General features: G+C 43.9%; 1 protein-coding gene across 2 annotated transcripts in view; it reads right to left on the bottom strand.

The window, feature by feature from the left end:
• The window catches only part of LOC118227463 (activating molecule in BECN1-regulated autophagy protein 1-like), a 107,800-nt gene that overhangs the window by 85,402 nt on the left and 8,900 nt on the right, over window positions 1–13,498 (bottom strand). For both annotated transcript variants that reach the window (XM_035417958.1, XM_035417959.1), the window contains exons 5-8: window positions 12,811–12,983; window positions 12,365–12,431; window positions 10,660–12,197; window positions 168–254 (exon numbers count right to left, since the gene is read on the bottom strand). In XM_035417958.1, coding sequence (XP_035273849.1) covers window positions 168–254; window positions 10,660–12,197; window positions 12,365–12,431; window positions 12,811–12,983 — 1,865 coding nt within the window. The remainder of the gene's footprint in view (window positions 1–167; window positions 255–10,659; window positions 12,198–12,364; window positions 12,432–12,810; window positions 12,984–13,498) is intronic.

Genomic DNA, 13,498 nt, shown 5'->3' with positions numbered 1-13,498 from the left:
TTTGACAAGTCCCTGCACTTAAGGGCTTAATTAAAGTCACTGATTGGCGAAAGAATATGCCCACCTTATTTCCAAGGACTAACTTAACTAACTGCTGGTAGAAAGAACATCACAGAACCCAGCAGAGACAACAGCCCTCCAGGGCTGAAGCTTGCTTTCGAGCGTACCTGGCAGGATCTGGATAAATGGGATGGTCTCGGGATCCTGACATGTCGTATCGAGACAGAGAGATGAGAGAGGACTCCAACAGCCTCCTGGAAAAGGGGGAAGACAAAAGCATGATGTTGAGCCAAAACTGCAGCAATTCAAAAAGGAAAGCATGGTCTTTCCAAGCATCTTCCATTTATAGTCAAGTACAGAATTTAGCTGGAGATGATTATCATGATTCACAAAGCAATGCATTTAAGTAAATTATGCCAATAAATTAAACAGTGATTAAATGTCAAGCACACAAATGGAAAATCTCAAAGGAAGCAAAATCTGCAAACTAATTTACATTTGGAAATGGCACTATTTATTTCTGCACATAAAATAGCTCATTTTGAGATAAAGCTTTATGTACAGGTAATAAAGAGTCTAATCGGAAGCACATCATTACTGTGAGGTCTGCATCGCCTCTGATTACCTTTCGGTCTGCTTGCACTTAACAGAAAAGAGAAAATTCGCGCAATGCCACTTGACCTTAAACAAACATCACCTCCATGGATGAAGACCACTTTATATGCAGTCCACAAAAAGGTATGAATCTTATAAGATCTGTGATTTTGACCAACTGTTGTGAGAGGATAAAAGACTGGTAAATTCTTTGAAAGCCTGACACAGCTGGTCCAGGTTTTGGCCACCCTTCCTTGATGTGAAATCACTCTTTAAATAGGCCCAAGAAGCAGAAATATAACACCTGCTGGGTGTTTAAAATTGACTCATGCCAGGCCTTTGTGTACAGCTGCTGAGAGCACAAAGCATGAAGAAAGTCTGCCTAGGGGCAAACAGTGCATTTTCTGGATGCTAAGAGATCTGTTCTTTGGAGAAAAAAAAAACAAAATCAGCCTCAAAGCCGAAGGACACGTGCCAAGCTGGCACATTCCCTTCCGATCGGCTAATCAAGACAGTCCTTTCTAGACCAGAGAACGGCAATTATGCACAGCTCCAGCTTCGTCGTCTGGGTAGCCCCATATTCAAACGGACCACCTTTTCCAACGTGCACACTTGACATCACGTGGAATGAAAGAGCATTCAGACCAATTTAGCTCCCCGAAGAGCAGCATATCAGATGTCGGGCGACCTGAGAGGTCTCGGTAAATTGTCACCAAAAAAAAAAAGAGAGCGGAGAATCCATCCCGCCGCCCCTCCCCATTTCGTTTCTTAGCAGCAGCTGACGTGCCAAAGCGAGCTGACGGCAGCTGCCCGCTGCCAGGCTGGCACCGCCGGCCAGAGGGATGCTCCTCCCTTTTGGCACAGCTTGCACTTTGTTCAACAGCTGGAACATCAGCTGCGCCCTGCCCAAGCCAGGGGTGCAAAAGCGTAGGCCGCGGACTTTAAACTGGGAGCCCAGGGGGGGAATCAGTGGGGTTTACAAATGTGGGTCTGTCGGATTAGTGCCGCGATGTCCCGACCTTGGCATTCCAGGCAAATGTATTGCTCCCACCCATACACCAATTACACGATTTACTGGGCCTTGGCAGGAAGTGTGCTCCGGGTGCACTCTCAGAGCCTCAGTGAGAAACTGCGTGCTCAGCGGTCTGCAGTTAGGATCTCCCACGGGCCTCATCTCAAAAGTAGGCAATGAAATGCATACACCAATCCCTGTTGTACAAATCACACTTAAAGCACATTTAGCCCAATCAATTAATTACATGCTTGGTCAAAACCTGCACGTGTGCAATGCGCTGCTTGTATGTGGAGTGCAGTAATGGAACAAATAGGCTAGATTTTTGACAAATATGACTGCTTGCTTTTGGCAATTGAGTGTCACTGAAAGAACACAAAAATGAGCATGGTCCCAAAACCTCATTACATATCTAGATGGTAGCAATCAGTGAACACTTAGAGAAAACCCACTGACCAAAACCTGGTGGAAACATAAATGAGCGATTTGATATTCCTGAATGGCAGAGTCAAAAGTAAAGAAACTGGAGATGCTTCTAGGGTTTGCAGAGTCGTTGTGATAATAAAAAACAAAAAAAGATCATTTCACAGGCACTGCTTTTTCAGCTGAAACAGTAAATCTGGCCTGTGGTTGTGCTTCAATTCACAAACACGACACAGATGTTATCTTGGACATTCCTGCCACACTGGAAACGGTAGGGCTCTCAAGCAAGCAGTGCCAAACTGGAGATGTTACTGCAACCACCCCCCAGGGTGGTTGCAGTAAGAAAGCATCTCCCAGTCTGCTTACACACAAAACACAGGGACATTTTTCAGTTAATATAAGGAACCTGAGCTTCATTCAATAAAAGTTAAGCCCCTACACATTCCAACTGACGTAACTGGGTCAGATTGATAGACTGTGGTGGAACACAGTACATAGCTCCGGTGCCATAACATTATTTACTTGCTTAGAAGACACCCTTAATCAAGGGCGACTTAACAAGGCTTCCCTTTTTTTAACTTGTCCTCTATCCATTTATGCAGCTGTATATTTACAGAATATATTTCTAGAGTATATTTACATTGAGGTATGACACAAGAGCAGTGCCCCAGATTTGAGCCTGCCACACCCGAGTTGCAAGACCAGTTCCTTAACTACTACTACAGCAGTGCGCTACTCTGCACTGCTTCCTCGTACCACAGGTCATGCTGTTTACCATCGGAATAATCTTTTTACATGCATCTCACAAAGAAATTTCTTATAGAAAGGACAGGTCTGATAAATATTGAGACCAACTCAATTGTTTACTCAAAAACCTAGGAATAGCTGAAATGATACTCAACACCTACATTTTTCAGGCTAGAGGGACATTACCTTCAGATGCTCTACAGAGCAGAGCATCCAATCTGCTCCCCAGATTAGATTCTCTAAAAAAAGTTTTTTTTTTTAAATCATCGAAATTCAAGTGCCACCAAGTACCAAGGCCTGAGTTAAGCTTTGTCATGACATTGCTTTTCAACACTCGCAGCTTCTCAAAATGATACCATTCCATACATGGGTTAAAATTCAATATATTGTCAAAGCTCCAGTAGTGACTCTCCTTGCTTAGTATACTTATATATAGTGAGAACCCACTACTTAGACATACGAGGGAATTTAGGTGTGTATTATGGGTGACCCTTCTGGCCAGGAATTTAATTTTTTTTTTAAACTTAAGAGGTTTACCTCTAAATGATTTGTTGATACATTAGTAGCACACACTTTGCACATTCATTTGCCACTTTACCAGCCTGGTGAATTTTAGAGTCATAGAGTAAAACAATACCTTCTTAGTATGATAATTGCAATGGCAAAAATACTTTATCTCTGATGTTAGCCATCTTGGCGATGACATAAGCTGTCCCCTTTTACCCTTGCAAAGCAGAGCAGAGTTTTTTCAGCCATTAGAAAATCTCATTAAATTCCACTGAGGACATTATTAGTTCAGCCATTATCTACTGGAAAGCAAGCAAGGAGGAAAAAAAAAAAAAACTCACAATGTGAATTGTCTCAAGCCTGTGCAACAACCCAATTAATTGGCCCGTTCGTTTAAATGGCCTCAGTGTCGAGGTGCAGAACTAGCAGGAGGATGAAGGGTTCTTATGAAACGCATGCATTCACCACTTACAAAAATCGGTTAAAAGGTGTAAGCACCTATTAGGTGTACTCAATTTATTCTATCCAATATGTGTTACTGATTCTATATAAGACTTTAGCACTACTTAAAAGAATCACATCCATATCTCATTCGTATTCTTTTAAAACGCTAAAAAATGCTGGCATTTAATAACTGGTTTCAGGATTGATGCAGAGCTAATGGCATATTTACTGGAAATAAATGTTTCCAGTGAAAAACCAACACCTTTTCTTACAACGTTAGTAACAACTAGCCTGATTTATGTGACAAACTCACTGCATGAACAAAAGAGACAGACTTTTCTGCAGTGAGATTTAACTAGCAAATCGAATGGAATCAGTCCAGGCATTTTATTTGGGAAATAACAAGTTAATAACAAGAAAACAATAATGCACACCAGTTTGGACTTTGGAAAGCCTTCCTCTGGGTGTCCTGAACCCACATTTGGAAGCAGCTAGTGTGGTGGCTATCGCTCCAGCTGGTCTGTACCGGATCAACGTTCCGCATTTTTCAGTCCTTGAGGGAGATGCTATTTTTGTGCTGGGTCCCTTCAGGACATCGGATTTAAATGCATGATTGAACCAACAATTGTTCTACTGCAGAGAAAAAGCAATATTGTCTCAAAAGGTCAAGGGATCGCATGCTGCACAATTTTACAGCACAGGGAGTAGAGCTGCAATGCAACAAAAATGTATAACCCTACAAATGTTGAATTGGTCAGCTAGAGGGAACTAGGCTATATGCTCCATAAAAATAGTATAATAATATAGCCTACATGCTTCGGTCTTTGGTGCATGTCCTCCAACTTTGTCCACTGTGGTCCTCCATTTTTAAGCTTTTGAGCTAATAATAACCATAGTGCAAATATGAAAAATTATTTTCATTTATTTTTTTACTATTATTTTGAATACGGTACAGAGTTAGGCTACACACTGGAGTACCCATATTTTGAAGGATTTAGGAACACACACATTTTCCCATCTCCTGCACAAAAAAGATAAAGTTCAAATAATCAAATGCAAAGTTCAATCATCATGTCCTTGAGAATGCAGCTAACATTGAAACACTAATTGTACTGGAACAGTGCATCGCTGAGCTGGAGTAAGAAGTGATCTGATATTAACATCATAAGAGTTCATATGACGGTGCTGTATGATCATTAAATGATAAAGACAACCCCACCAAGGTGGCAGACTGAATCATAATCAGCAATGTCATACAGGAATGGCTATGCTTTTTTTAAACAAGCTGACATCTGTAGGCACAGCTACAGGAGATGCCTCATTTGGATAGCAGTTAATTTAATCACACACATTCAGATTTAACTGGGTTTTGATGCCATTCGAGCCTACAGTCCATCGGTGTCATGATTTTATAATTAGTGCTCTCTGTTGTGTAGAGAATCCCTGACTAGCTGGCTCAGTGTCTGAGGGAATTTGATGTAAATTGCCAACCTTTTGATCTGTAAAGTCCCTAATTGAATTGTAATTAGCCAGGATTACCATAGTGCTTCAAGAGACTGTAGCTCATAGTCCCTTTTACAAGTTGGTGAGTTTCCACTGAACACAATACATCCATGATGAATGTCATGACACCAGACTTTCACACTATAAGATACCAGCAGAATACCTAGAAAGAATACCAGTAACAATACAATGGTTAAAAAGTGATCTTTTAACAACTTTCAAAACCAGGGAATGCTCACTAGTCAACTGACTTCAAAGAACAGCACAAACACATAGGCTAGTTCCTGGCAGACACAAGTTGAAGTAGCCTACATTTTTTAGCATATTACAAACTTTCCTATTAAAATCTCTGTAAAAATGTTTAAATTTGTTTGCATACTCTCTTAATCTTTTTTTAAAGCATAATTTGTGCACTGAGGCTGGGTGTCTCATGTAAAAATATTTAAAATTGACAGTACTTGGCAGAATGTTTGGCCTCCGGCGTTAGCTCTGCCCTATATACATTAATGAGTTCAGATGTGCATTTTTTAGTGACATACACAGAGTGGCTTTAATTTGCCTATATTATTTGGATTGTCTATACAATGGCTGGATTTGGCAGTCCGTTATATGCTAGATATTAAGTAGGGTCAAATGGAACTGAGAAAAGTATATATTTTACAAGTGAAATTAAATATTAGGCTCATGTTTGTCTTGAAAGTAGGAGGCACTTCAAAACCAAGACATTTTTAAATGTTTAGGCCTACCTGTCAGACAGGCCCTGTAATGTGTCGCTATAAATAAAATAACAATGACATTTAGAAGAGCGTATAAACAGAACATGAGCTTTCTGTCTTGATTAACACGGTGGCATTATGAGGTTGCATCCACAGTGCAGGTGCCTGTATTCACAATTAGGGACACACAAACCTTTTGGAAAAACAAATCACCTCTTCAGCAATTTGTCTCCTTGGTAGTTACAGACAGCCAAAAGAATTACAGCTAAATTAATACTCTGGTCTTTCTGATTTGAGCAGCATTTCAGACACACTGCAATCTCTGCACTCAATAAACTCAATTTCACATAGTTGCCATTCCAAACGTTGTCCCTGCAGAACCCTAATTCCAACCTTACAACCCACAAAGGACGATTCAGTCTGATGCTGAAGAGAAGCAGTTGCGTTTGATGGCTCGAGATGCTTGGGCTATCTTATATTTCCAATTTCTAAAATTACCTTTTTTTTTCAAATGAGCAGAATAAATCAATTTACTGTACTTATCAAAAGGAGAGCTCATCATATTTGTGGTTATATCAAACTAGAAGCTGCGCGTGCGCTCGAATGATTTCTGTACGTTAGCCAGTAGCACACTGCCACCAAGAGGGAAAAGCAGCCGTATAGAACACGCCAGCCCTTCCACCAGGACAGAGCTGCCCTTGATCAAAGTTTGGTTGCAGCGCAGCCTTAACCGTCTGCTCGCGTTCGCGCTGCCCATTTCCAAGAAGCCTACTTCCAAATTTCACAGTAAGAATGGAGCTTCCATTAGAGAGGGGCGCCCTGCAAAAGTGTGATAACCCACTTTTCCCCACAGTTAACCCTATTTTCACATCACAGGACACATGGCAATTATCTGGAGATAGGCCTACATCTTTCCATTACCGACCTTGCGGTAGACGAAAGAGGTGAAATGTGATAAGTAATTCTTCAGAGAAGTCAATTACTTTTTCACACATAGGACCATCTTTCTCTGATATAGGCCTACATTTAGTGGGTTTCACCATTTTACCCCACGTATATCAGACCACAACTTAAAGTATTTTATAAACAGCCGCTTGTCTCCCTTCATGTTTTTCACCGCATTTTACTTTGTTGTAACTTCTTTTCCTAAAATATTACATAGTTAAATAAAATTAGACTTCAAGCACACTTTCATTTATAAAAAGCACATTTACTAAATTATCTTTTTGATCAACACCATGTCTCTCATGACGAATGACTTAAGGAATGACTCGATTATTTTGAAACCACACAGGAGAAAATGCTTTAAAAATAAGATACGGCATTGCAGACAGTAAATATTTTCCCCAAGAAAGGAGATACAAAACAACTGCTACAAATGGCATTACATTACTACTACAGCAATGAATCCTTACATTCTGTTATTCTACATTACACCTCGTTGTTGAAAAGGATAGTCTTCTTTCTGCAACTGTTGTATATTATTTCAGTTTTAGTTTATGTTTTCCACTCCTAGACAGTTCTTTTGCACAATGAAGGATATTTCAAGTAGGCTAATTGCAGCTTGTTTCTTATGACCTGCCAGCATCACAATAACTGGTATTGATGTATCAACAGATTTGTGGCTTAAAGCAAGCAAATACACTTTGGCTATGTTCATACTCCAGACTCCATGTGGTTCTCTGCTGTTCACACTTCTAAAAACACCAGACAAAAATGTAATTTGGCCATTTTTTAGCTGGGGTCTAAATCTAGCCTTTGAGTAACTCTAAAGCAACTTGTACAGCAATGTTATGACTGCAGAGGGTGGATGTGTGTATATTACCTCATCATCATTTTAAAAATAATTACATTTAATCTCATCTTTCTTCAAAAACCCTTTCATACCATGCATGCAGCCTGAGTCCACTGTGCTAAAGGGAAAAAAGTGGCATGGCTTCCTGCATCAACAGTACTACACGTGAGAGAAGCAGCACATGAAATCAACAGGACTGAAAATGGTCCTAGCTCGTGCAATCCCAAATTGGCAAAAACACCTTCATGTGACTTTCACCAACTATGTTTTGACAACCCAGATCTGTTTAAATTGTGGTTAGTTGCCCTCAAACGGGATGTCAGCAGACAATTCACCTTCCCCTTTCAACCGCTCAGCCTCCATCTGTTACAACTCCTTATAACTAAATTCAGGTTTGAATAAATAACATTTAGCAACATATGTGAAACTTTCTTTGGTTTTAATACAATTGTAGCAACAATTTTGGGTCGTAAGTAAATGGTAAATGTTAAAAAAGGCAGTAGTAACTATGCACTGGCTAGGCCAGATGTAGCTATCTGAACCATGTCTCTGGTTAATCTTGGGAATGAAGAACATGCACTAGAATTGAAGTGCATGCTCTTCAATTCTATACCAGGACAAAATTAAAATACATTTTGTGTTTTCAATTCTGAATAAAAGCTATAAAATCAATGTGTTCATACGTATAGCCTCTGGAAACACGACGTCACTGCACCAGCTGCTTGGACTTGGCCTACTTGAGGTGTACTATTTATTTTCTTGCCTTAAACCACAAACCCATAGATGCCCAAATACTACTATAAAGCAGGTGTAAAAGTTGTAAAAAAAATAAAAATAAAAAACTATTAAGCGTCTGAATGCGCCCATAATCACACACAAAAACTGTCTGGGCCAGTCACAACCACACCAAAAATGAAACATAAAAAAATCCCAAAAGTGAACTATACATATAAATTTCATGAGTTTAAAAAGGTTGTGCAGATTCAGGAGGCCTGTAAACCTAAGAAAACTTACACTTCTTAAAGATACAAAACATCATTTGGAATACAACATTAACAGAGCTACTACCAGAGGGTAGCTCCACCATTCCTTGAGACCAGTACTTCACAAACACAGGAGGTTTATTACAGATTATGAATATTGATTTAAAAAAACACGGCCAATGACCAGTCACCTTCATTGATATTCATGAGATTAAATTCTTGAGATTAACCTAATTGTAATGTTTCAACTCCAATGGAGTTGAAACATTAAGAATACAGAACAGAGTAGGTTATCTGGTGAGACTACCCGCTGCAGACATGCATCTTTGACACATATCATCCCTTACAAGAATCCTAGTTCCTTATGTTCCTCGGCACATAAAAAAATGTATGCAAATACATCCGCCAACTGCTATGACCCAGGCAGCAGGCCAAACACCTGAATTTCCCGAGGCCTTGGGTGGTTCAGATGTCCTCAGTGGACCCAATCAAACTTTTTGTGCGGCGCCTCAACATTCCAGCAGCATATCGCACAAATGCTGCCAGTCACTGCAACTTGGCATCGGAATATCATACTGGGTGTAGCCAAACACCTCAAGCTAATTCCCAGCTGAATCAGAAAGGTTAAACGAGGCTATCAAATGGAGGTTTTGGCATTCTGATCACCTGACTAATTACAATCACAAACAAACATAAGGCTTGGCGAAATGCCTCCCTCACTATAAACCTCAACAAACAAATGTGTGACAGTCTGACAGGTCTTTGACTGCTGAGAAATGGGCAAAGATGGAAATGGAAACTACTATTCAAATGACTACTCGTGTTGTAAAATTTTAATGCAAAACAAAAGTTATCTCCAACTGCTGAGGGGGTAATCTAAGGCTGCCAAATGGCATGATTCACAAAAGCCACAACCCATGTACCGGGAACCAAATCAGGACATTAAAAACAAGGAACAGAAATGACCTTTTTTCACTTGCAGCCTTATTCGGCAAGGTTCTGGGACTTCATTTTTAAGAGTCAGTCGGCATTCTGGAAAAACTGCACTGGCAATATGACAGATGAAGATCGAGTGACATGGAAATCATTCTTTTCAACGTTAGTGTGAACAAACCCATTACATTACCGGATCAAGCACCCAAAGCACAACAACGGCAGCCATCAACTAACATTCTTCTAACTACTGAAATAAATGAATTGAGCGTATACACCAAATAAATGATTGCCCAGACTAATAAGAAGCTATGCAGTACACCCTGTCAGTCATATTAATTTAATATACAAGCTAGAGAAATTCCCATAAATATACATACACATTAAAATATGGCCGGTAGCGATTCACTTAATGGATCAGTTTTTCTTTATTACCAAGCTACTTAGCAAACTCTAGTTTCTCCGGCTAGTAAGCCAGTGTTAAAATCATAACTTGCTGTGCTTGTACAGAAAATAATTACTGCTTACACATCATGTGTGAGTAATACCGACCTATTAAAATGCCAGATAGTACTAGACTGCCAGAATACAACAAGTGCTCAGTGTGGGAAAGCAGCTATAGACTGAACCAGATAAAGATGATTAACAGGTTCAAACCAAAAACTGCAAATGGCGGTCACGTGTCCATAAAAAATTTGGATTACTTTCTGTCCCTGGTTGGTCACCTCAGTTGGAATGTCAGTGCAGGATAACAGCAACCAGAGGCAACATGCCAAGTAAAAAAAAAGTGTTGTGTAAATTATTTTTTTCCCCCCAATGTACCCTTGAGACAAGGACTGTTGTGATACCAGAAGATACCTTACACTCAGCAGCATTTATAAAACCAGACAAAACAGAATTAGGCTACAAATGTTTCTAGAAGAGAGCTGGAGGCATTAGTGTGAAACTACAGTACTAAAGAAAAAGAACCGTTAGCAGAAACAGTGTAAAGTGGGCTCTCACCTCCTCAGGGAATCCTCGTCCGAGTTCTCCTCAGGCACTTCCTGGTTTAAGGCCTCTTGTGATACATTCCTGGTTCGGCTGGCGGCGGACTGCCTGTAAACTCGCTCCCACTGGCCCGTCTCTTGGTTGTACACCAGCCCCACAGTTTGCTCCCCCTGCTGGCTGGAGGACCCCGGGCGGGGAAAAGCTGGGTCAGCAACAGGGCCTGCCCCAGTGGGTACTGTGGCCACGGCCACTGCCCTCCTCTCAGGGGGATGGGGCTCTCGTGATCCCCCCTGGCCCAGGGCCTCGAAGGCGGAGCTGGAAGGCTGCCAGGGGGAAGCCTCCTCATTGGAGGTGGAGGAGGCCTGGCCAGTGCGCTCCCAGCGCTGCGTGTCATGGTTGAAGGTGAGCAGGTTGTGGCAGGCCCGGCAGCGGTTAAGGTGGCCCCGTGAGAGGCTGGAGTTGTTCTCACTGCTGTGGGGTGGCGGCTGGTAGTGGGAGGGGCCGGGCCGATCAGGGTCCATGTTGTTGTTGAGCAGCTCCTGCGTGGTCGCAGGCTGCTCTGGGCCACCCTCCGCGCCCATGGACTGCTCCATGTCCTGCAGGCGGTCGTATTCCATGAAGTACCGGCTCAAGTTGCATTGGAGGACCTTGCGGATAGAGGCAGGGCTGTTCCGCCCTCCCTCTCCCAGGGGGTGGTGCCCGCTGCTGGTGCCGGCCCCGCCCCCTAGGTTGCTGCCACTGCTGCTGCCACTGCCGCCACTGGGGCCAGCCCCAGGCGAGTGGAATCCCCGCCCCTCGGTGGCAGAAGTGTAGACGGGCGTCTGCGAAGTGCCCTCCTGCTGCCTGAGCACCGACAGCAGGCTGACGGAGGAGGCGCTAGTCCTGGGAGGGGGCATCCCGCCGCTCCCGCCCTCCGAGCGGACGTTCAGCATGCTGCCCGTCCAGTCGGCGCCCGCCAGGCGTCCGGAGGGGTCGCGGCTGGCCTGCTGGTGGCTCAGGGGCGGGCTGGCCACCAGGCCCAGGAGCCCGCGGCGGGCAGAGGGGGCGGAGGACAGGCTGCGCAGGGAGTTCCCGGCGGTGCTGCCGTACACGCTGCTGAAGGCCGAGGGGCGGTCCGGGCCGCGGGGCTCCGAGGGCTGCCGGGGTTCCGTGCGGGCCGAAGAGAAGGTGGAGGCGTGGTGGGGCAGGAGCTCGGAGGAGGCCGGGGGCGGGGACGGGGCGGAGGAAGAGTCCTCGCCGGGCGAGGAGGTGCGGGCCACCGAGCAGCGGCTGCAGAAGCACACCATGCCCAGGTGCTGCACGCAGCCCTGGTAGGCGGGCCGGTCGCGGAGGGAGGTGTAGCGGCCCGAGGGCAGGCTGGGAGGGGCGGGGCTCTCCTCGGCGGGTGGGGGCTGCTCCCCGGCCTGCGACCCCGAGCTGCGGGAGGAGAGGATGTGCAGGAAGTTGTGCAGGATGGGTGTGCGGCGCACGGGCTGGGACTGCAGGAAGGAGCGCTGGCGGAAGTGGGGAGGCATCTCCACACTGTCCATGGGAACCTCGGAGTCGTCATCGCTCTGCCGGGGGGCAAACAGAGGGGGCGCGTCGGTTAACACATAAAAGAACGCCAAACCACAGTAGACAACATATACGGCATATATAGCATAACATACATGTGCATATACATTTAAATGGAGACTTGCCTGTAAGCCATAATAGGACTAGTAAGAAATTATTCCCTCACCTGTTGGTTCGAAGGGTTGACAATGGCTGTCAAAAGGTTGTGACCCAAGGGATCAAATCTGACCAACCTGCAACAAAACAAAAAAAGTGTGCCGGTTAAATGCCGATGCCCATCTTCCAAGGCAGACCGAAGGCCTACCGTTTCAGATCGCACCACGGCTCCATCATTTCTTTCATCGATTACTTTTTGGGACAGTGCTATAGATTTAGCTGTGCAAACCTGTTTGTTACAACACATATTGTTGTTTATCAGATTAACACTACACTTATTGATCATAAATGGGCCTTTTGTGCCTTCTTGGTGATACCGTACTTTAGTATTCCTGAGACTAGCAGTAATGTTCTCCACTTCCGTCAGTCGCCCTGGATAAGTGCGTCTGCTAAGTGATCGTAATGTAATGTAACCTTGTCTCGAGAAGCCATTTAGAGACGCGAGGGGGGCCAGACCTGACTCTCTCTGTCTCGCTGGCGGTCTTGACCACGGCAAAGGGCTCCCGCCGGCTCCAGTCCCAGAAGTGGACCTCGTTGTTAGTGGCGATGAGGAGGAGCTGGGCGGTGGGGTGGAAGGCCAGGGAAGCGATAGCCACGTTGCTCTCGGTGAACCAGCTCTCGCTGCCGCCCTGGAGAGAGCGGAATGTTGGGCACGGAGGCAGGGGGAACTGAGGTCAGAGCGCTCGCAGAAACGGGAGAGGGAGCCAGCTAGCGCTACGCAACACCCGAACAATCCGTGCCTTTTTTTAAACACAGAAAATAATCCTCCGCGATGTTTTCTGTGCGTTGTACAGAGACATTTCAACTTACCATACATTTATTATGCTACAGTAAAGTTAATAGTTTGGCAAGTTTGAAAAGTAGTAAAACACGGCCTGACAGGTCTAAGCCACTGCACTTAAATCACATTTTCTCTGGTATTTGCATTAACTTGGATCCGCAGCTGTCTTATGAACAGATGTCTTCGGTGGAAAACACAGTAAGCGAAAACAGATTTATGCCGCAGTTTTGTGACACACTGAGCACAACTTACATTTTTAAAATAAATAAGTAAATAAATAAATAAATAAAGCTTTTTAAAAGGGTTCTTTATACCCATGGCAACGGTGAGACATACTGTATCATTGTGTGTAGGCGAGAAGCA

The sequence above is a fragment of the Anguilla anguilla genome, chromosome 5 (genome assembly GCF_013347855.1).
Source record: "Anguilla anguilla isolate fAngAng1 chromosome 5, fAngAng1.pri, whole genome shotgun sequence".
In the NCBI taxonomy this organism is placed as follows: Eukaryota; Metazoa; Chordata; class Actinopteri; order Anguilliformes; family Anguillidae; genus Anguilla; species Anguilla anguilla.
Note: the sequence above shows the minus strand (reverse complement) of the source record. Positions and strands in the feature narration are given on the sequence as shown.